Consider the following 22,856-nt stretch of genomic DNA (forward strand, 5'->3'; position numbering starts at 1 on the left):
AGAAAAGTAATTTGGCTACTTCTGGCAGGAACTGAGGGCTCAGAGGGACATCTTAGCACGTGGAAGGAATGGCTCGGATCCCCAGCCGCGGTGAAGCCACCCGGGACAGCTCAACAGCAAGGAAGATTGTCTGCTGCCAACATGCAGGACACGGATCGGTTTTTTGTCGTTTTGCTTTCTTTTCCTTTTTGGCTCAGCTCTGAGAGCATTACAGAGCTATCCTTTCCCGCCTCCCGACCCTCTTCCCCTCCCCCTTTTCTTTCTGGTGCTGGCAATTAGGGTGAAGAAATCAGTGCCAGGCTCCTGCCTCTGAAGAGAAAGGAATTGCTTCGGGAATTGAGTCCTGACACCTGTCTCTGTCCTGGATAGCGAGGGGGGATGAGGGGTCAAAACGCCTGGGGGAAAGAGGCCAGACTGACGCGGAGGGGCGTGGTGGGGGTGGGGGGAGACACTCCCTAAGCGAAAGTTTCTGGAGACTCCTCTTGCCAGGTCCTCCCCGCCACCTCCTTTGGCCTCCAGCTTCACGCAGGCCATTAACACGAGGGTTATTAACACGGAGTTTCCCTGGCTTTCAGCGTCCCCCCACCCCCCACCCCAGACCAGGCTCTGGGGCTGGAATCAGAAGAGCAACACTGACAAGCGGTTCATTAATTTGCATTTATTTTCGAGAATTAATGTAGATAAAGAGGAGGAGAGGGACTGCCTTACATTTCAACAAGTAATTTGTGATCTTCACATCAGACAAATCAAATTTACAAATTACTTTCCCAACTACTGGACGAAGCGGCCAAAGCCAAAATTGATAACACAGGCGCGCGGGCTCTCCGCAGATTTCGGAGAATGAAGTAGCACTAAAAACTCACTAGACAAAACAAGGGTGTTGAAAGAGAGAAGCCGACAGAGGAGTTGGGCCTGGATTTGTTTTTCCCTAATGCTGTACTTTTACGGATTTTTTGTTTTTGTTTTCTGGTTTTGGTTTTCTTGTTTTGGGTTTGTAAACCGGAACTACGACTCTGTGTTTAGACCGGGTTCAGCCCTGCGCCCCCACCCAAATCCCACCTCTGTACCCTGACTTGTCTGTTTCCTGCACACTTCAGATACTCCGCGCCCAGCTTCCTGAAACGAAGTGGTTTTCGTCAATAAATACACAGAGGGAGAAGATGTGAAGAGAGCAGGACAGCTTTGCAACAGCTGAAAAAGAAAAAGCGCCATCGATTGAAGAAGAGCAGAAGGGGGACAGAGGGAAAATAGTTTTTGCTTTTGTTTTTTATATATGTGTATATATATGTATATATATATGTGCTGTATATATCTTAAAGTTGTTTCCTGGGTGCTAAGACAAGATATGTTCAGTTCAACCAACCAACCAACAGCAACTAAAAAGTTTAAGTGGTCCCTGGAACGGACCTGACTATGTACAGCATTCCCGCCGAGACGGAAGCTTGAACCAGTCCAGCGCAGGGCGAGGCGGGATGCGGCTCTGTGCGCGGAAAGCTGGGAGGGCGCTCCTCCCGCCGACCTAGCCCTGGCGCGCCCTAGCGCACCCAGCTGGGGCGGAAGAAACACCAGGAGGCTCTTGCCTGCAGGCGTGGAGCAAAATCGAGGGCAGCTGAAAGGGCGGCAGTCTGCGCGGGAGAAACACTTAGTGGTTGTTTTGATTTGGAGTAGTGTGTGGGTGTTCCAGTGGGCAGAAACACGCCAGTTAGTGACTCCAGTGTCCAGAAAGAATAAATTAAAGTGTTGGGCTCAAACAGCGGATCAGAGCGAAGAGCCTCCGAAGGCTGCAAGTGCTTAACAGCTGTCCAGAAAGATTGGAAGGGGCGACTTAGGAGTTTAGGCTGAAGGGGGGAGAAAATACAGCTCTCCTGTATAGAATGTGTAGGCCAAGCCGAAGCACCGGTCCCCCCACCATCCAAGGGGTAGGCGGGTTTGCACATGCCCCTAAGCAAGTGGCACAAAAATGGGGGCGGCAGTGCAGGCAATGGACATCTTTTGGGGAGTGAAAATTCAGTTTTGGAGAAGTCGAGGCAAAGGCGGGTGGTGCAGCAGCAGCAACAGGATGGGGACAATGGAGGGCGCAGGTAGTTGCGTTTCTTCTCCTCTTTCATTCCTGGACTCACAAGACCTGGAACCGCCAGGAGGCTTGGTCCTTATAGTCCAGACAGTCGGGAGAGTTGAAGTTGAGTTTCCAGGCTGAGGAAGCAGCAGCGGCGCCAGGCTCCTTGTAATCCAAGCAGTCGGCAGAGTTGAAGGCAAGCCCCGAGCCACCGTAGCCTTGGTGGTGGTGGTGGTGGTGGTGGTGGTGGTGGCCTGAGGACTGGCTCAACGGGTGGTGCGCGTGTGGGTGGTGATGATGGTGGCCCGCCATGGAGGAGGGTGCCATGGGGCTGAGCTGGTGCGGGTGGTGATGCGAGTGCATGGGCGCTAGGTATGAGCTGCAGTCCACGCCTCCAAAGTAGGAAGAGGAGGGCGTAGGGTAGCCTTGGCCGTAGCTGCCGCCCTGGCCGTAGGACATGGGGTAAGAGGCTGCTGCAGTGGCGGCGCCTGCAGCTACGGAGCGCTGCATACACGAGGCGTTGCTAGGCGCGGCCAAGGGCTCCGGCACTGACACGGACGCGGGCGCTGAGCCTGGCGAGATGGAGGCCGGGCTCCAGATTGATGAGGCTGCGGGTGTACTCAGCGACGACGCGGCGGCCACTGCCGGATTCCCGCCTAGTCCCGCAGCCGCTGCAGCCGCTGGGTTGGCAGAAGAGCTGGACGCCGAGCTAGAGGACGAGGCAGAGCTGGACACAGCTGGCGGCGTGAATTGGCCACTGCTTTCGGAGCCCGAGCTCTCCCGCACTGGAGAAGACTTCTTCTTGGCTGGGCGGCTCTTGGTTCCGCTCCCGCTCTGCTGCTGCTGGCGGCATTTGGCGCGGCGGTTCTTGAACCAGACCTGCAGTGGGCCGGATGGGAGAGAGTGGGTCAAGGGGGGCGAGGGGAGCTTGCTGCTCCCCCCGCCCCTAGGACCCAACTCCCCGCCCAGAATCTCGCAACCCTTTCCCACCGAGGCCTCCGCCCCTTTCTGTCTCAGGTCTGGCCAGACCCTGCCCCCCACCTGGGTTCCCAGCTCCTCCGCCCTCCTCCATCCTTCTGCTCAAAGCCCTTCCTCAGCTGGCTCCAAAGTAGGGATGCGCACCTCCCCACCCCTACCGCAACTCTGCCCTATGGCGGAATATTTGAGTCTGTCCAGTCAGAAGTTCTGACATCTCTAAATTGCCACTGTTGGCTGCTTACGTGTATGTTTGGAGGCCTCTTATATGTTTGGAGGCCCAGTTTTCTAACAGAGTTCAGGCAACAGCGGAGAGGTACAGAACCGAAGATGTATGGAACAGTCACCAAGTCTAGGGCCAGAGCCGTTTCACTGAGCAGCTCCCGGAGGCCAGAACTGGGCAGAGCGAGTATTTGAGTGGGGGTAGGAGCAAGGCTAGAGGCTAAACGGAAGCAATAGTTGAGGGACTCGGGAAGGAAGCCTGGGTGAGATTTCGTTGGGTCTTTGGCTCCAGCTGGGGAACCAAATGGAATGGTCACTCTTCTAGGAGAGCCCCAGCACATGGCGCTGCATTCCTGGTTCCCCTTTTCAAGCCTTCGAGTAAAGAAGGCGAGACAAGAGGCTCCTGAGGAGAGTTCTGAGTTAGAATCCGAGCATTATCATCAGAACTCTTTCATCTCAAAAACAGAAATAAGAAAGCCGGTAGCAGGGTTTTGCACTCGGCGTCCTCTGTAAGCAGAGGAAGCGTCTAATGAAACCCAGGCAGAGCACCAGGCTCTGGCTAGTCTCCGTCCTTTCATTTCTAGGATTCCCAGGGTATAACCCAAGAGCCGAGGCAGAATTCAGGCCTCTGAGCGAAACTGCCAAGTCCTGGGGCAGGCGAAGAAGCAGGGGCAAGTGTCAGGCCCGCAGGGTGCTTTACAATCGGGAGCCTGCCTGGTCCGCCCGCAATTCTAAAAAGGACTTTCGATACCGATACCGAAGGCGCCCTAGGGCTAAGGGCGGAATCTAGGGCTCTAAGCCATTTCCCTTAACTTTTGCCCCCTTTCCTGGCTGGGGCCCAGCGCTAGGGGGAGTCCGAGAGGGGCTGCCCAGTCTGTAAGCCCACCCTTGCAGGCTGGTCTCCTCCAGAACTCCTCAAGAGCCTTCCGAGACCTTCCCCGAGCAGCCACAGCTCCCCTACCCAGACCCTGGAGCCTGGGGAGTGCGGACCTGGACTCTGGACTCCGGCAGGTTGATCTTGAGGGCCACCTCCTCTCGCATGAAGATGTCAGGGTAGCGAGTCTTGGCGAAGAGTGCCTCGAGCACGTCCAGCTGTGAACGCGTGAAGGTGGTGCGCTCCCGCCGCTGCTTCCGCGGAGTGGCTGCGGGGACAGGCGGGGGCGCCGCGGGTCACTGATGGCCACGCGGACCAGCGATAGAGAACTCTGGGAAGCCCCTGGCAGGCCCATAGCCCGGCCTTCGCAAGAGAAAGCCGAACTGAGAATAAAAGAAACTCCCTCCGGCGGCCGAGCCTGAGAGGCCACAGGTGGGAGAAAGTGCTTATGTGCGACCAGGAGCCAGTGTCTCCAAGATTCTAGGGCTGCCCCTCTCTCTGCCTCCCAGAGGTTAAAAAAGTAAGAAAAGTCTACAGTCTCCCTTCCTCCACCTTCTGCCCTCCCCTGTATACACACACACACACACACACACACACACACACACACACACACACACACACAGAGGCTGGGGGACAGGGAGTGGGAAAGATATAGGTACCTTTCATGTAAGAAAGATGAAAAACACTTTCAGAGAAAATAAATGGTGTAAACGAGTGGGAGCTAAAAAAGAAACCCGGGGTTTGGCTCAAGTTGTCCTCTACAGCAGTGCAAAAATGGGTGCAGGACATCGATTTAGAGGACAATTTAATTCGGGAGGAAGAATCCTCCTTTTTCAGTTCACCTGCCGTTTCACATAAGGAAAGTTTGGCTACTTCGGTCAGGGCCTAACGAGTGTCCAGATTACTCATTCCATGTTGGGAGAAAAGGAAAATCATCAGCCGCCCCTGACTAGCGAATCCGCGGGTAAATGCGCTCTGCGCTGGCGATGGGACCACAACAGGAGAAAGAAAAACCCGGCCGGGAAGGCGCACGTTGGGCGTTTTCTCAGCCCTGGCCACCTCATGCGCCCACAAGTCTGCCCAGTGCGCCGACAGTGGGCCCTGTATTGCAAACAGATTAGGCAGTCGGCTCCCTGGGCCTGCTCGGCAACAAAGCTTGCACTCAAACCCAACAGTCTGAGGGTCCCCATCATTTGAGAGTCTGGGGTAGGGGCCAGAAGGCCGGTGCTCACCGGGATAGCCCACGGAGGGGTGCAGGAGGTCCATGGCAGGCCCGGCCAGGCCCAGCCCATTCATGCCGTATGGGGGTTGTTTGAGGTAAGACATCATGCTAACAGCTGGGTGGAGGCGCCCCAACGGATCCAGGGGGCCCGGGGCCAGGAGCGGTGCAGGGCTCCCACCGCGCAGTCCTTCAGGCTCTGATGCGTCTGGGGCCCTGGCCTATGGAGACACGATACACACGGAAACCATCAGTCGGAGGCACTTGGCTTCCAAGTCTTGTCCGGGGAAACACAGAGAAGGCAGGTTACAGAACTGCACAGGGTGGTCAACTGGCCTCCACAGGGACTTAGCCCAGAAACCACACTTGCTTTGAAAAGTAAAGTTTTCTGGGTCCTTTAGCTCTAGGCTTGGAATGGGCCAAAGACACTGGTAGGGAGTCCACAGAGTGAGGAGAAGTTAAAAGCCGGGCCAGGCTTGGGAGGTAGAGCCGGAAACACAGAGTGTACAGCCTCCCAAGTCCAGGCAAAATTCTGAGTCCGGCAGAAGCCGGCTTCATGTTGCACAAGCAAACGTTCACTTGGTGCCCGGGGCAGGGCGCCCAGAGCATGAAGAGTGGTTTCGTTTTGTTTCAGTGTTTTTGAAAAGGTAGAGACTACAAAGGGCCAAGGTGAGGCAATGTGGAGGACTAACTGCACCTCAACCTCTTGTGCACTTAGGACACTTAGTGCACAAGTTAGGTTTCTTCTAACGTCTCCTGGGCTGCGTCCCTGCCCCAGAGCCCACAATCACCATTCCAGCTGACTTCTCTGTGCCCAACCACTGAAAAATCACTGACGCAGAATCCCACCACACCTCAACCACAGTAACGGGCCCAGGCCGCAGAGGGCCAGGGGACGCTGAAGGGGCCACTGCTGAGGGGGCGATCCCAAGAGCGGCCTGAGGTCGGCAGCGCCTCAGCTGCGGCCATCGCCCTTCGTTGCCAGCGCGCACCCGGCCTTCTCTCTGCCCCGTCTGGGCTTCCGACCACAGGGTCCCAGCAGGGGGGTGAAGGCTGGGGCCTAGTACCTCAAAGGGTCTCCGAGATTTGCGAAGCCGGAGGGCAGCAAGTCGTGTGCTGCCATCCTAGTAGCTGAACCCGCGGCCCCAGGACACGGTGGAGAACAGAGAACTAGGCCTCAGCCGCAGAGCCCACGCAGACCCGAGCTGGGAGGTCGAAGCCTTGCCCCCGCCGCTGCTGGGAACCCAGGCGCCACTCTCAAGGGTCAGGGAGGGGCGCTGGAAAGGGGGCCTGGGGTCCTGGAGGGCCGTCGCTACACCCCGCTTCGCGGGATCGCTGTGAAGCAGGCCAGGGACTCGGGTTAGGACGTTTAGGGAGAGCAGTTGCAGTTAAAGAAGCTCCCCTCAGCCCCGTTCCCGTCCCCGTCCTCTGGGACCCAAGGCCACAGCGAGTCCAGCTTGTAGGGAGAGAACGAGAAGGGAAGCAGCCAGGGCTCTTAGGCCAAAGGAAAATGGGACTCAAAGCTGCGACGGCTCTGCGAGGCTGCAGCGTGAGTTTTCAAAGACTTTCTCCAAACTTAGCACTTCAGCTCGGTTACTTCGGAGGAGGCGGGGGAGGGGGCAGCGGGCCGCGACAGCGCCCGGGGGTCCTCCGCGCACCCAGAGGGGAGCCAGGCCGCTCCCCCAGCCCCGCCCACCTGCTGGGGACCCGGGAAGCTGGGATCCATTTGAGGAGGGGGAGGTAAGGGTAACCAACGCGCTCCCGGAGTCCCGGGTGGCCCCGCGGCTTTCTCCTTACCTGCCCTCAGCTGCCGGGGCCGTTCACCATCTACCTGGATCCCTCACAGAGACCCGCCGGGCAGCCAACCTGCAAAACAGAGCGGCACAGGAATTACCCCTGCGGCTGGCCTAGGACCCCCGGTTTCTTTCTTTTCCCAACTTCTTTCCTCCCACCTCTTTTTTCCCAGTGGCTTTGTGCGTGTCCCTAAGGGTTTCACTTTATTGCACAGACACTTTGTTTGCTAAGCCCCACGCGTTCTCAGGACATTGCCTGGCCGGGGATCTCGCGGAGGGGCCGCAAGGGGGGGAATTCGAGGGGCAGAGTTGGGAGGTGGCTCGGCGTTGCCGCGGCACTCCCGATACAACGTGGAGGCAGTGAGGACTGGGAAGTCCTGCAGAGTCACTTTGCAAACTAAATAAATCAAGCGATTTACCTTGTCGGAGTGGCTTGTCTTGCTCGGTTGTTTAGGTGATTGGAAATGTAGCCTGATGAAGATTGATCACCTTTCTACTGCCCTCCCCGGGTATGTGAACGCGAGGCGAGTGCGTAACGGGGCTAGGCCGCCAATCGGGGGCCCCGCGCGGGCTGAGTGACAGGGAGCCGGGCAATGGCAGCGCGAGCCGGGGGTTACCTCCGCGCCCCCGCCCTCCCCCGCCCCCCACACCCCGCCTTCCCCGCCCTCCCGCCCCGCCCCGGTCGCGCGCTAACTCGGCTGGCAAAAGCGGCTCAGAACTAGCAGAGGAAGGCGAGCGGAGAGCCAGAGTCCTGGCCGCTGAGGGGGCCGCGGGTCCCCAACCCTGCCCTGGGCCCCCCGGCCCTTCTCTCGCGCTTTAGGCTCTCTGAAGGGAGTGGCTGGGAGAGGGCGAGGTGCTGGAGAACCGGTTCCTTCGCTCTTCCGTGGACTACCTGGCTCAGCCGCCCGAGTGTGGGCGCCAGGACTCGGGGGCGGAGGACTAGAGGAGCCCGGGCCTCTGCCCCTCTCCCGGCGCCGCGGGCCCCAGCGTTTCCTTCCTCTGCGCCGCCACCTGAGACAGACGCCGCGGGCGGCTCGTGCCGGCACAGGCTACTTTGCAGAGCGCGGGAGCAGCTCCGGGTGCGCAGATGTCTCTTCGGCGCCTCGGGACTCCCGCGCCTGAGAAGAGCACCCACTGGAAAGGCGCCGCCACTTACCTGCTCGTCGGCATCTCCCGGGGTTCCCGGTCCCCGCCACGGGTGTTTGCAAGTCTTAAGCGCTTCTTCTGAAACGTTGGAACCCAGCGTCCTCTTCCCCTCACACAAACACCCTACTTCTTAATTCAAACATTTTGCTAGGAAACTTTCTTTTTCACACTCTCTTTCATAGCCTCCCTCTAACAGGGACTTTTTGATGGAAAATGTGGCCACAGACCCCTGCCCTCAACTTTTTTTCCACATGCTGCGTAAGGAGCCTCCTTGAGGCGATTTACCCGGATTGTTCGTATATACGAAGCCCATTTCCTAGCCGAACAAACTTCCCAAACGCGTCTACTTGGGTGGACTTTTCAAAGTGCAAAAAAAGTGTTTTCGTCCCAACTCTGAGCAAAGCTAATCTTTTAAATGACACCTCCTCCTGAAAATTAGGCACTTTATTCCCTTTCGAGGAATTTCTACCCCTCGTTTCTAATCTCCTACTCCCTCACCCCGACAGGCGTAGTAAAAAGTTTGCACAGGAGTAAGTGGGAAGGCGAGTCAAGGAGTCTCCAGGCGCATCGCAGTGGGGAGCACCCACGCAGCCCGGGCGGCCGGGTCGGGCGCAGAGAGCAGACCGGGCGCTGGGCGAGAAGGAGGAGAAGGAAGGGGGAGCCCGCTGAGTGAAAAGGGGCCGCGGCCGCCGCTCATCAAAGTGCTTCCCCCTCCCCCAAGCGACACTTTCCTCTGGAGTCCGAATAAAATACGGTAACAGAATATGATGGAGGGCACACTGTTTCCTTAACTGCTTCTCAAAGGGCCCGGGAGATCTTCTTAGGACCTTTAATAAGGCTTTGGTCGGTTCTTTTGTTGATCTCTCAAAATCAACTCCTTCTAATTGAAGTTGGAGCTGAAAGCGAGCTAATGTTCAAAGAAAGTGGCCGCCAAACCAACGAAATTACATTTTTTTTTTTTTTTTGACGATGAGGGAACATCTAATCAAAGGGGCAGGGGAGGAGGGGTGGGAGTGGGGGCGTACGAAGGAGAAAAGGAGGTTTTACAAGATCCTTCTCTGGTTCACAAAAGTCAGCGACATGGGCGCTTCTCTCCAGAACAAAGAAACCACGGCCCATTCACAAAAGGGAGATAAAGAGAGAAAGCTGAATAAAAGAACGACAGAAATGGGAAAAAATGAGAGAGAGAAGGAGGGAAAGAGTGAGTGAGAAAGAAGCTTTAAGAGGAAAAGAAACAGCGCATAGCGCAGCGCTAACCCAGGCGGGGACACACCTTAGGCTAGCGCAGGCCCCTACCAGGAGTAGCCCGCCAGGCCCGCAGTCAGCCGCCCGCGGCTCCGAGCCACTGTGATCGTGCTGAAGTTGAAAGAAAGCAACGAAATATACCCCCGCCTTGGGTTCCAAGGAAAGGCGCCGGCTGGAGCGCACTAGTTTTGGGGAAAATAATATGCGGACATCCCGGGGTGCGCTTCGTCGGCGTCTGCGTCTATAGCCCGGCGCTGCCCTAGTCCCCGCCAGTCCGCTGTGTACTGGGGCTGGTGCCCTTTCCCCATTCCTCCACCTTACGCATTCCTCCCTCCACCAGGCCCTGTTTCGCTTGCAGCCTCAGCACCCGACAAGGGTCCCGCGCAGCGAGGTGGGACAGCCGCGCGCGCTGGAATGTGCCGGCGCGGTCCCCAGGGCACGCCTCGCGGGAGTCCGGCGCTCTCGGTTCCAGATGCTGCCACCATTCTCGGGGAAGTCGGGAGGTATCAAGTAGCACGGATTTTTTTTTTTTCCTAATGAGAGTATTTATCTAATCCCAAATTGCAGGCGAATTTTCTTAATGCTCAGCCCATAAAACCCCAGGATTAAGAAAAGAAAGCGAGAGGAGAGGGGGAGAGGGAGAGAGACTGGGACGAAAGTTTCTTGAAAGCGGCGCAGAAGATTGAGGCGGCCGTCGCTAGGCAAATGTCCAGGTGGGAGACGCTGGGCCAGAAGCCACGACCGTTCCAATTTCGGCCGCAGCGCGGCGAGGGGAAGTGGGGCCACCACTGGAGGAGGTGAAGCCGTCCAGCTCAAGGCCCCTGGGCCGGGAAAGGGCGAGGGAGCTGGGCCCGGAGACCTGGATCCAGCATCCAGGTGACCTCCAGGCTCGGCCAGGCTCTGGAGGACACTTGGGACAGGGGGAAGGAGTTGGCTCCGAGGCCGAGGGATCTGGCCAGGGAAGGAAGTTCTGCACCCCCCCGCAGACTGTGCCCTAGCAAGCCCGCCGCCAACGCCCCTGATCCTCTGCGACCCTCGGACCCATAGCCTCTTTTCCCGCGGCGCGGGCTTTCAGTTTCCGGATCCCCCGGGCGTGCAGGGCTCGTGCCCGCTCTCGGGAGCCAGCGTCTGGGCACCACACAGCGATGTCCGGATGCAGCGCCCTTGCCGCGGTCCTGACCCGGCCAGGCGCCGCGGTCCACGCTCCACCGCCGCTGAGGGGCGTTCGGGCGCCACCGAACAGCCCAAATTGAAACCCCGAGAGGCTCGGGACTGAAGCTGGAGGGGCAGGTAGATGGGCCGCCCGGCGGTCCCAGACCATCCTAGCAATCTGGAGCGAGGAAAGGGTTATCACTTGGCTGATTGGGAGAGGCTTTTGGGGCGAAGGAGCTGCTTTTCGGCGAGGCCCCTCGAGAGTGAAGGTTCCTCGAATCTTGCGTAAACTGGGTGGGTGCTGTTGGTCGCCCAAGCCCTAGGCTGCTTGGGGCGGGAGATTTCCATCTGCTGAGTTTTCCTGGGGTTAGAACGGGATTCTGAGAGCGTTCCCCAGAGAGCAGCAGCTCTCACAGTTCTCTCTGCTCTCCAGCTCGAATGAAGAGGGCAAATACCGACTTCATTTACTTAAAATAACTTTTCAATAACTTAAAATAAATTCTTATCATGAAGGAATTCTACCACATCAAGTGTGTGTGTGTGTGTGTGTGTGTGTTTTAAATCATTTTGAAAGACTGGCAATCGGAGGTGGCTGCATACTTGGAACGAAATTTGTTTGTGTGTACATACATATGATCTACGCTAAAGTATAAATGCTAGTGGACTGTTTTCTCTAAGTTTCTGGACTTGTTGAACAAGCTTTCTTTGTTTGGACACCCCCATGGGGGAGTGAAGGAAACCACTAGAGAATTGCCAGTTTTTGTTTTTTTTTTTTCTGTAGTCTAGAACTTCTTGTTAAAAGTTCTCTTTCCCTCATTTCATACATACATACCTGCACACATTCTCCCCGCCCCCCAGCAATAACCCTCTTCCTTGTACTTCAGTACCTACAGACTTGCCGGTTATCAGAAGACACAGTTCTCCCTAATATGACTTCAAAAGTGTAACAATTAAAAGTAATAACGTGGAAATGCAAGATATTAGTATTTTTTCATTGGTGTGGAATCACAAATTTCCTCAAATCTTTAGCAGAGATGACCCCTTTACAAAAGAGATGATAGTTTATACTGCTTAAGAATATGACTAATTACATTTCAATTCACATTCGTGTGTCAGCAGGGCCCTCTCTGGGATGGTGTAAACTTATTCAGCTTCAAATGCAGCCCAATATCCTGCCCTATGTTCCAGAGGACCATTTTCCACATGAAAAGTCTTATGGATACACAAACTTCACTCAAACCAATGTCAAGTTTTCATTGCAAGAAAGTAGCAGCCGTGTTTAAGGTAAGAAAGTTTCTGCTTTTATTGAAAATTTATATATGACTCAGTATTGTAATAAATAAACATAACCATTTTCACAAAAAAAATGACAGTGCTATGCTAAAGAAGAAAATATTAAATGGGGGATTTACTTGTAGTGGCAAGACAGACTTTTTTTTTTTATCAATACAGAATAAATATTAACAGCATTCGTGAGCCACTGTTGAGACCCAACAAAATGTAGGAATCAAGCATGATGTAAGAAATAATTATCCAGATAAAAAGATGGTGTATTCGCAGATGATAAGACTGTCTTTGTAAATTGGTGCATATCAATTAGTCCCATCCTCACAGCTCACCTTCAAACCACAGGGCTTGTTTCTGGCTATGTCAAAGGACCATCCTCTGAGGAAAGCAGAGGAGAGAAACTACATTATCCTTACAGTGAAACACAAAACAACCGCAGAAAAACTCCACTGGTAAATAGAACACAGTTTAATAAGTACATTGGATATGATCTAACTATAAAATTTAGGTAACAGAGTAAGTGTTACATATGGCAGAACTGGAAAAAAAAATGACATTTTTCTTATCCCCTTGTACCCCCTCCCACTGTCATTATGCTATTACCAACAAGAAGGTTTCAAATTTTCCTCCCATAAAAAAATGAGAGAAAATAACAAGGGAAGTGTTTTTGTTCTTTTTGAACAGTTTCTTGAACACCTCCAATACCAATCATTCACAAGGTGTCTGTGCAAATCTATTTCACAGGATTTCAAGGAAATTGTTAACTCACAAAAAATCCTTAAACAAAGCTATTTTGGAGTTCTGTATATTATTTGGAAAGGAAGGAGGGAAAAGGTGGTGGTGGTAAAGTAGTACAATCCAGCCAAACAAAATGTTAAAAGTTTTAAATCAACAATGAGTCTGACTTTTTCTGGTCTGGGAACCAAGACTCTAAAATGTTGGGAGAGATTCTTTCTGATCTGATGGCTACTGAAGAACACATTTCTCCTCTTTCTTGGCCATCTTGCCTTTGTTTTGCTCCAGAGTTCGCTCCAAATGCTCATCTTCTTCTTCGGCCCTGGATGTCAGACAAACAGGACAAACAGGAAACAAAATTATTTTTCTACATGGAGGGCAGAGCAGCACTCCTCCGTCACCCAGTATTTGGATCCCCAGCGGGAATGGGGAGCACCAGGCCAGCAGGAAGCTGTCCTGGCCCTCCTGCGACCTCTGAATTGAACTTTTCGCACATTTCTCGGCCCCTCGGCAGGTGGCCCAGCCTCGACCCGACCCCACTGCCCACTCACTGCTTCTCCTGTGCGTCCAGGTCCCTGACGAGCGCATCGCGCTTGTTCACCAGGGCCACCAATTCATCTAGCAGAAGCTGCTCGCGTCGCTTCTGGGCCTCGGTCTTCTGCCAGTCTGCAGAAGATGGGAGGCTAGTTACCCACCGGCAGGGCCTCCGAACACCCGGCCCCCTACCCTCCCCTTCCCGCCTTTTCCAGTTTCCTTATATTTCTCGGCAAACCACATTATAGAGCCACTAGCTAGTGTTTTCTGGGAGTTTGGCTGTCGTGGTGAAGGTTTCCTCGCTAAAACTCTACTTTCTAAATATTTCCTGCGAATGGAGACGACTGCGGCAGGGTTGGAACCTGCTCAGAACCAGGTGTGAGCCGGTGGCTAGCCTGAGGTGCGCACCTGAATCCAGCCAAAGTGGGGGAGGGGAGCTAGAGGCCCAGAAGAGGTTGGCCCAGGGGTTGATAGTGGGGGAAGTGGGTAAATGAGGAGGCGGGAAACGGTGCTGGGCGATAAAATCATTCTGAAAAGGCTAGAGAATCTGCCTGAGAACCTATCCTCCTCCCCCACCCCCACTCTCACCCCAAACAGCCCATTCTTCGCTAATTTCCTCTTCGCTCTATTTTAGCAGTTGGATGTATCTCACACTGGGCGCCATATGCTTCACAATAACTTTAAAAGTAGTGAATCGGCTAATTAGCATTTTTCTTTGAAGTAAAAAATAAATTTGCTCTGCAATATTACACTGCAGCTCTCGATCTCATCACAGCCAGTTTTCTTTTGGAGACGTTTGCTGGGTGGTTTCAAATCAAAGCACTTTTGCAAAGGAAAAATTACATATTTCTTTTTGAAACCCTATGTTAAAGGTTGGAAAACCCGATGGGCAGTGCTCTTTCTATGGATGGCGGGTGTTTTTCTGAAGGTTTTAGACCCCAGTGATGTATTTCCTAATCTTCGTTGGTCTGATGATTTCCTTAAGATGAGCAGCAGTTTCATTTAATAAAAACAGGACCAAATCGAACATTTAAAACACTTTTGAAACCAAAGCCAACTGCTCTCTGGCCAGACTGTAAGGGCTTGTAGCTGTCAATCAACCCCCAGTCTACCCCGCCTCCCTCATTAGGAAGGTAAACAATGAAAAGAAGAAGTAGATGATGAGGCAGATAGCAGAACAAATGAGGACCTAGAGGGAAACAGGACACCAGCTTAAAAAAAAAAAAAAAAAAAAAAAAGGACCATGGCCACTGACTCCTGCAGCCCCCTCCCCCAGCAAATGCACTTTCCAAAACAGAGAAGTGCAATCCTTTCGGGTTTCTCTCTTCTCTCTCCATTGCCCTGGGCAATCATGTTAAAACTCACATGGCTGGTGCTTATTCAGATAAACCTAACAATGCACACCGCTGGTTACCATGTGAATCTTCACAAACCACACAAGAATGTGCTGGTTCAAATCCCCCCGACCCCCTCCAAAGCAAAATTTATTCAAGACAGCAAACTGCTCAGCAGCTTTATGAAAGCAAATGGTGCTAGAGGGAATTCTATCTTGTATTTACAAATTAAAAATTAGATGCATCATCATGCAATAAAGGTTAGAAAAGCAGCAAAAAGCTAGAATGTTTTACTCAATTTATCACTATTTCTTTCATTATAAGCTCTAACACATAAATCCATATTTATATGAAACATGCTATATGTTAATTATCCACACTTGATATAAAATATCGCACAAATACATTAAATAACCTATCACTATTACGTTCTTATTTTTTAAATGAAATATTCTATCGCATGGAGATGAATACAGAAACTATTTGGAAAAGGTTTCTTTGAATAGAAGAATTTTAAAAATAATAAACAGCAAAACTGAAGAGCAGCTATATATATGTAACAATTTTATTCTCTGGATTTAAATGCAACTGAGGACAGGAATACTGGAAAATTTTTTAATCTGGTTCTCATTCTTAAATCAGTCTTATTCAGCAGGTAAATTAATAGGCTCTCCAGGTTGGAAAGATCTTAAAAAGTCATCTAGTCTAATTTCAGGTAAGTATAATTCTAGAAATATTAATTCAGAAGAAATCTAAATGTGTAATAGATTTGAAACTAATTTTTATAATTAAGATTACTAGTTTAATGAATATTAATTTTTCCCTTTTCAACCTCAAGAAATCATTCTGATTATAAGCTTTGATTTATAATTATTTACTTCCAAAACATTTTGCTAAGAGCTTTACAAATGAATAATAAATTTTCAAAAATAGAATTAAACTGAAAATTATATTTAAAAAAATTAAACCAAGAAAAGATAAATTTTAACAACACATATAATTTTCTTAATTATTCCTTCTCTGAACTTGACTAGTCACTTTTAAGGCTTTAATTAGTAATTACAAATATCACGATTTCATTAATATTGAAAAAATTAGGACTTTAACAAAATGGATAAAAGACGACATTAAAGAAAATTTTAACCCTTGAAGTACTGAGTAATTTAAAATCTTAACTTTTCCCTAGCTCAATAATGACATTTTCTATAACTGTAGTGAAATCATTTAAAAATTAAGAATATTTAGGAAATTTTCATCATTTCAGAGTCAAATTCAAATGACATTAGAATTTAAAATATCCCAGCAAAAATTTAGAGACTTTAATATATTAAATCTGTCATTATAGTGCTACATTAATATCTGTCTACAAAATATTAGTCAACTATATGTAAATAGCAATGTGCAGTGAATAGATTTTACATTAGCAAAACTGTACTTTTACTTCATGTCTGTTATCTCGTAATGGGAATAAATTATATAATATGCATGTATACAAACTCATACATGTGTATACATATACATATATATTTGAATGCTAATTTGAGAAATTAAACTATTTTTATTTTTTTAAATGTAATATCATATTTAAAACTGATCAAGATTCATATTTGCATGTTCAAGCCTAAATTTTTAAAAAATCCTGTTTTAAAAAGCTTCACTTAGAAATGTTATGTTTTAAAAACTTGCATGTAAGTTTACGTGTTACCTGTTATGCATTTTAAGAACAAATTACTCACCTATAATACTAGTCACAGCTAGCTAGCTGCACTGACTTGGCTTGGACAAACTACAATCGGGGTTCTGATTAATTTAAAGATTCCAGTGTACTTTTGCTACAAAAGCCATATCCTCTCGTAACAAATAGGATTAAGTTTTGATGCTGCATTTGAGCCAAAGTGTTGAAATAAAGAGATTTTGTTTATGTCCATCTGCACTGAGCTGTTTTGTTACTTTTAAAAACTCTTTTTTATATATAGGGCCAATTATTCACTCCCTGATTCAGTTTATTTGCTGAAGTTGATAATTACCTTGAAAAAAGGCAAGAAGGAATACCTATAAACACTTTAAGAGAAAGAACCTAAAGTTCTTATAGTAAACCTTCAACCTTGCCACTATAAATAAGCCTGGCACTTTGATGAAAATTAACACTAGTTTTGTAAAGAGCACGTTGGGGGATTGCAGTCAAGTCTTATCTTTAGTTCCAGTCAACTAGCAATCCTGAAAGAGTTTGCATCATCATCAGAACAGGCCATTTGATAGGATTCTACCGCTGTACCTAATCAATCTATGGAAGACTGTGGCTGTGCTGTGTAACAAAGCTAAAATAGATTTACAAATGGGGTTTTAGGGGATAAGCTCCTCCACAGGATTACATATTGATTTTAAATATAAAAAGCTTATCATATAAACCATAACTACAAAAATAGTGAACCTATGCATAAATCCCTTTAGAAGAGCACCCACTTCAAACTCTAAGCCAAGAATAAATCAAGATGTACAAAATCCTAGAGAAGATCCATTTCTTGTGCAGAAAATGAACATACCACTTTCTAAAAGCCCACCCCAATGTGTGCAGAAATGAATTTATCTTTCCTGAGGGGGCATTAAATAATCTGGAACAAAAAAACTTTAGGAAAAGTATCTAAAAGATGTTTGTTAGCTTGAGGGATCCTACAACTTAGCTCAGTAGAGTGAAACTCCTGCTATGAAAAACAAACACCTCAGGAAAAAAGGGTAAAAAACAGGCCAAAGTGATTATAGTTCTCAGAAGAATGAATGTATTGAATATATATATATATATTTTTGCTCTCAAACCAAGCTATTAATATTTCTTTCATTGTGCTATGGTTATTAAGATTCTATGCTGTTCTCCTGGTGAATGGTTTCAGCAGCTGATTTATTTTAGTTTATTTATTACTAAAATCACCTTAAGGCTACTAAGTAGGAGAGATGGGAAAAGAGAAATGAACTTTAAAACAGAAGAAAGCAAAACAAAACCAACCAGTGTTGCTTATTCATGTTTTTTTTTCCCCCCTGTGGTGTTTTAATATTCGAAAAGGCTATTGAACTGAATGTGTGTCCATTCTAAGGGTTGACTCAGAGGAAACTGTCTTCACAGAGCTGATCTTCACAATGATCACCACCTCTCTGGGACACCCCAGCCCATGTACTGCCCAGGCTAGTGGGACAGGCCTCTCTCTTAAGACAATATCTTTATTTGTAATCAATAGGCTGCTCCTTTTCTCAAGTCTCCTTTTTCCCTCAATCAGCAATGAAAATTGGCCCAGAGATTTAAGGCACAGTCATATACAGGACAATGTATTTAAAAAACAAAGAGAATGATTACACAAAACACTAACGACTGTATTAAAACTGTTTTAAAAAGAAAAATATTTTTCCCCTTTTCTTCAAATATATGACTTTCTACTGCTTTTCTGTATGTGCAAGCAGATCAGGCAGATAAAATATTAGATTATTTAATGTTGTAAATCTGGCATATAGGGATAGGATTGGTGATGAAACTGAATTTTTAAATGTGTCATAACCCTGTTTCTAAGATGGGTATTTGGTTATAATACTGGTTTTGGTGTTAGAATCAATATCTATCTTAAAAGTCAACAGTATTGTATCAAGCTGTATTTTGTGGATAGTTTATCTTTCTATACATGAAAGGGTAGGTAAAAATGTAAAGAATATTGTGTTGAGTATAGTATACAATGAATCTATAAAGAATAAACTGTATGATGAATTATATGTATTACATATATTATATATAAACATTACATATTACACACACACATATTATAAATAGTATTTCCTGTGCCTACTTTTTAACTGTTTTGCGCTTTTAAAGACTATACCATGACTACAAAAACTATATTGAGAGGAAAAATACCATTTAGTATACCTGTGTACTTTATTTCAATGGGAAGTTTCACGGAACTTCTTGAATAATTTTGACAAATTTTATAGTCATTATCAATGGTATAATTTGATACATCTGGGTAGACACTTGAAGAGAATTGGCTAACTGAAGCCTTTTAAAATAAAGTAAATCAGATTTCTAAATGAGGATATATCAATGTTGCTGGTGATATTTATCAAACGAGTTTATGAATACAAAAGTAATTAAAAATGAAACGTCTACAAACATGTATGATGGTATTTAGATAAACAGCATGCATTTTGATGACAATAGTTATTAAAATATTTTAAGAATATAAGGCTTCACTTGGCTTTCCTTATGTACTTAAATTTCCAGTTTCTGAACTAATTAGAATTGACTTATTATGGATCAGGTACCTTATCAGGTGAAGACCAAAATTACCATGGACAGTCAATGGGTTAAAAGGTCAATATAGAATAGGAAAATCAGTTTGCATTGATTAGACAAAAGGTCCATTTTACAGAGCCGAAAGGATTAGCTTTTAAGCAGACATCTTTGAACTATAAGACATTTTCAACTGAGAGATATAAGGAGAACAGCATTATAAAACACCTAAGAATTTAAAGAAATCATATATAGTAAATGCCAGTTAAGCTAGCTGATGTTTACTGATATGAAACATGCATAGGATTACTATATAATTCATTTAAAAGCTTTATGAAAAGCACGAAAGTGTTTCATTTACCTCTTATGCCAATCTTTGCCCGGATATTCACTTAATAGAAGTTGGAATCTTAAGAACTGTAGTAGACTGAACAGGGATATATTTCAATGTTGACATCAATTAAATATTAAGGTAAAATTTAGAGTCTGGATGTAAAAAATCAAAATGATAAATCTTTTCCAAACCTCCCCAGTGGAAACAACTTAAAATTGTACTTAAGTGAAATGTAATTAAATCAATCAACTCCTTATATTTTCCATTTTATGGACATGTACGCTTAATCAGAAGTTAAGATAATTTTGTGCTATTATTAATAGCACACATAATGATTATCTATCTGAATTACGGTCCTTAAGTTTATATGGATACTGCTTTCTGCCTCCAAGGCATTTATTTGCAATTCTGGAAAGTTCCTACACCAGATCTAGTAACACCAGAAGTGTATTACATGCTTTAAATCTCTTTGACAACTCGCATCTTGCATACTTCACTCTACCAAAGCATTTCTTACCTTCAATGGCTAGCATTGCTCGCAATTCCCGGTTCAGCAGCTCATACCGTCGTTCTAAATCATGCTCTTTTTCCCTGGGCAAGTTGCAAAAGTTCATCAATATGCTAATTACTAAATCATTAAACACTTAAAAGAACCTTTAGGTTACATTGATTTTAGGACTCATAACTGACTTTTCTCTTTAACTTTAAGCCACTCCAAACAAATGATACACAAACCCTAAAACCTTCCTCAGTTGAATATTTACTAGTACTATTATTTTCCTCCTTCAATTTTGAATGCACACAGGTATATTTTAATACGAGGATAATTACTCTCTTTGCTTCTTGTGTTAAATGCCAAGTATGAGGCTATTTTCTAAAATATTTTTCATAATTTATAATCACTTTTTTCCCAAAACTCCGTATGAAAAGAATACAAGAAACATGAAAGTACCAGCAGTGCAAATTTAATACAGAGACCACAATTCAGGATTTGTGAATTTTTGTGCTTCTTCATAACTTTTATCAAGTTCAGGCATGGCAGAAATTATAAAATTAAACTTTTTCACTGAAATAAACCACGTAAGCCTGCTCATTCCCACACTAGGTGGCATACTAGAATACTGCTAGTGAGGAGAAAGGAACAAGCTTAAGTCCTCCAGTTAACTAAAATGCTAAAAACTAAGAATGCTAACATTTTGTCTAGACTCCATTTTACTATAATTCTTATAATCACAAAAAGGTCACTTTTGTTTTAGTAACTGATCTTTTATCCCAAAATTTAGATTAACATCACCTGAGACTATAAATGTACTTTTGTTCTTATTAAGAGTTATTTTATTTAACTGAGAATTTGTTGAATGAACTTTATTTTTCTTCCCCTCTAACCCTCAATATAAACTGAACTTCCTTTTTTTGTATAAGTGATAATTGTCTATATTCCTTGGCCTTTTATATATACTTTTCTCAGTGTCTATCATTCTATTTAAAAATTCTTATAAGATGAAAATTGTCATATACTATTTTTAATTTTTTAATAAAACATGTAATCTCTAAGGAAAGGGGAAATACCGAACAAACATGAAATCCCAAAGAAGACAATAACAAGAAGGCTAAGATTTATCAATGTTGTATGCAAAGCAAGCATAATCATGAGTACTTACAGAAGAGAGAGCTGATTCATTCTCCTTATTAAGGCATTTTTCTTATTAACTAACATAAACCATTCCTGCATCATAGCTTCTTCTTCTTCTGTGTTCCTTCCTATAATCCAGGAAGAGTTACCTCTTATTATATGACATTAGACAAGCCAAATAATAGTTTAGCACAAAATTTTTTAAACATAAAAAAATTTAGTTATTCTAATACTATATATTAAACTGCTTATAAGAAGATAAAAGTCCAAGTCCTGAAAAAAAAATCCACATTTCAAACTCGTAAGTCAATCTTTTTACGGTGATATTATTCAGCATGCATATTTTAGACTCCCTGAACACACCTATAGATCATATTAACACTAAGCACAGTAAACAAAATGTCCTACCTTTTAAATCCTCCCTAGAGGCTGACTTGCTATTATGTTTCAATGAGGAACTCATAGTGCTGACAGACATATAGTCATGATTTTTTTAAAAAAATTAAAAAATCATTACGAGACTCAGAAGACTAGCAGGAAGATCAGGGAAGTCCAGAGACTATGTGAAAGCCTCCATTTCTAACAACTTGCTATTTTCTTATTTTCCTCCCCAAAAGTAAACTAGTGATATATGCATATATATGCCATTTTGGAACTCATCATCCCTAATAGGGTAGACCATTTATAAATTACTAAATACACTGTAAATGACCAGGCTACAAAAAACCACCCACAGCTATCTATGAAAAAAAAAATTCATGAACATCATAATGTTCAGAAAACATATGAGCAGTGTGACAAATGAGCATTTTAGATTATAACTGATTGTATACAGAAGATACTTAAAAATTCTCTATCACTAACATCCATCCCATCATCTAATACCACCCTGCCACTTTCTCACAAAGGCCAGATATTAAGGATTATAGTATAGTATATTTTGGCATTTTTTCATGTAGAAGTAGGCCACAATTATACTAAAGAAAAATATTAATTTCCCCCATATCTTCCTTCTCCCTTCAAATTATACCTACTCGAATTTCTAATTCTTCAACTTTTACTTTCTGAATTTCTCCCATGACTGGCTTATTGTTTTGCTAAGCTATTATTTAATATATCAGTCTAACTTCTGTATAGCATATTTAAATACCTAATAAAAATTAAATAATTCCCCTCAGATTATTATTCCCTAAGTTTGATTTTCTTTTCAAGTAAAATGTCAAAGATAGTCCTCTTTCACCAACCCCACACTTCCCTTCTCCAGAGGTATGATTACAGTTTAATGTATCTCTTTCCAGACCACATAGGTAGCTATGTCTATCACGCATGTGTATATACTATATCTATAGACACATATGTGTTTCTTTAACATAAGAGAGCTCATATTACATAGTCATCTATGATTTATTTTGTCATACTGTCCAAATATCTATCTCATTCTTTATAGTGCTTGCATAAATTATAAGCATACCATAATTTAAATATTTCTACATTAATATAAATTTAAATAATTTTTAGAATACAAAAAGCAAATCTGTGTGCAACAGATTAAACATGTATTTCACAGCATCCCTATAAAATAGATAGCTGCTGTTTACCATTAGGGAAAATAGTTGAGAATATGTGCCTTCATTAAATGCTGTTAAAACTAATGGTATGAAGCCGACTTAGGATAGATTCTTTTAGAGTCTGAACAAAAGTCTTTATTGTTTTACAGTATTTTTAATCTCTCTTTTAGGGTAGCTGGTTTTGTATTCACTTTGGACCATGTGATGTCTTGACACTGGTCATGTGATACAGGCTGCGATAGGCACAAATCCCTGGGTAGCAACAAAAGAAGAAAGAGTAAAAAGAAAAAGCTGAGAAAAAGCTTGCAATTTGGAAAAAGGCCAATTGTACCCTGGTGAAGGCCTTTTTGATCAGTGAAATGCCACATGTGTGCAATATTAATAGGTGTAGATTTTATGATATTTTACTTTCTGATTAAAGACTTAATTCTTGTATTCATAACCTATGTGGCTTCTAAAAATATATACTTATTAAAACT

The 22,856-nt window shown here is 45.7% G+C and overlaps 2 protein-coding genes and 1 long non-coding RNA gene across 9 annotated transcripts in view; 1 reads left to right on the top strand and 2 right to left on the bottom strand.

Annotated features, from left to right (window-relative positions):
- Positions 1-638: 638 nt before the first annotated feature.
- Positions 639-7,654, bottom strand: OTX1 (orthodenticle homeobox 1). Its single transcript, XM_017522170.2, has 5 exons — positions 7,559-7,654; positions 7,144-7,212; positions 5,360-5,567; positions 4,244-4,395; positions 639-2,935 (listed from the first exon to the last, which is right to left on the bottom strand). The coding sequence occupies exons 3-5, from the start codon at positions 5,454-5,456 to the stop codon at positions 2,117-2,119; spliced, it is 1,068 nt and encodes a 355-aa protein (XP_017377659.1). The 5' UTR covers positions 5,457-5,567; positions 7,144-7,212; positions 7,559-7,654; the 3' UTR covers positions 639-2,116.
- A 2,512-nt stretch (positions 7,655-10,166) lies between these two features.
- On the top strand, positions 10,167-16,499 carry LOC119470133. The gene is made up of 3 exons (XR_005199012.1): positions 10,167-10,243; positions 11,802-11,966; positions 12,993-16,499. It is a non-coding gene; the product is annotated as an uncharacterized LOC119470133 (long non-coding RNA).
- The window catches only part of EHBP1 (EH domain binding protein 1), a 333,194-nt gene continuing 322,298 nt past the window's right edge, over positions 11,961-22,856 (bottom strand). For all 7 annotated transcript variants that reach the window (XM_037736195.1, XM_037736194.1, XM_017522174.2 and 4 more), the window contains 4 exons: positions 20,838-20,937; positions 19,694-19,767; positions 13,256-13,370; positions 11,961-13,026 (listed from right to left, as the gene is read on the bottom strand). In XM_037736195.1, the coding sequence (XP_037592123.1) occupies positions 12,936-13,026; positions 13,256-13,370; positions 19,694-19,767; positions 20,838-20,937 (380 nt within the window). In that variant the 3' untranslated portion in view covers positions 11,961-12,935. The remainder of the gene's footprint in view (positions 13,027-13,255; positions 13,371-19,693; positions 19,768-20,837; positions 20,938-22,856) is intronic.

This window comes from Cebus imitator, unplaced genomic scaffold (assembly GCF_001604975.1).
Source record: "Cebus imitator isolate Cc_AM_T3 unplaced genomic scaffold, Cebus_imitator-1.0 Scaffold23, whole genome shotgun sequence".
In the NCBI taxonomy this organism is placed as follows: domain Eukaryota; kingdom Metazoa; phylum Chordata; class Mammalia; order Primates; family Cebidae; genus Cebus; species Cebus imitator.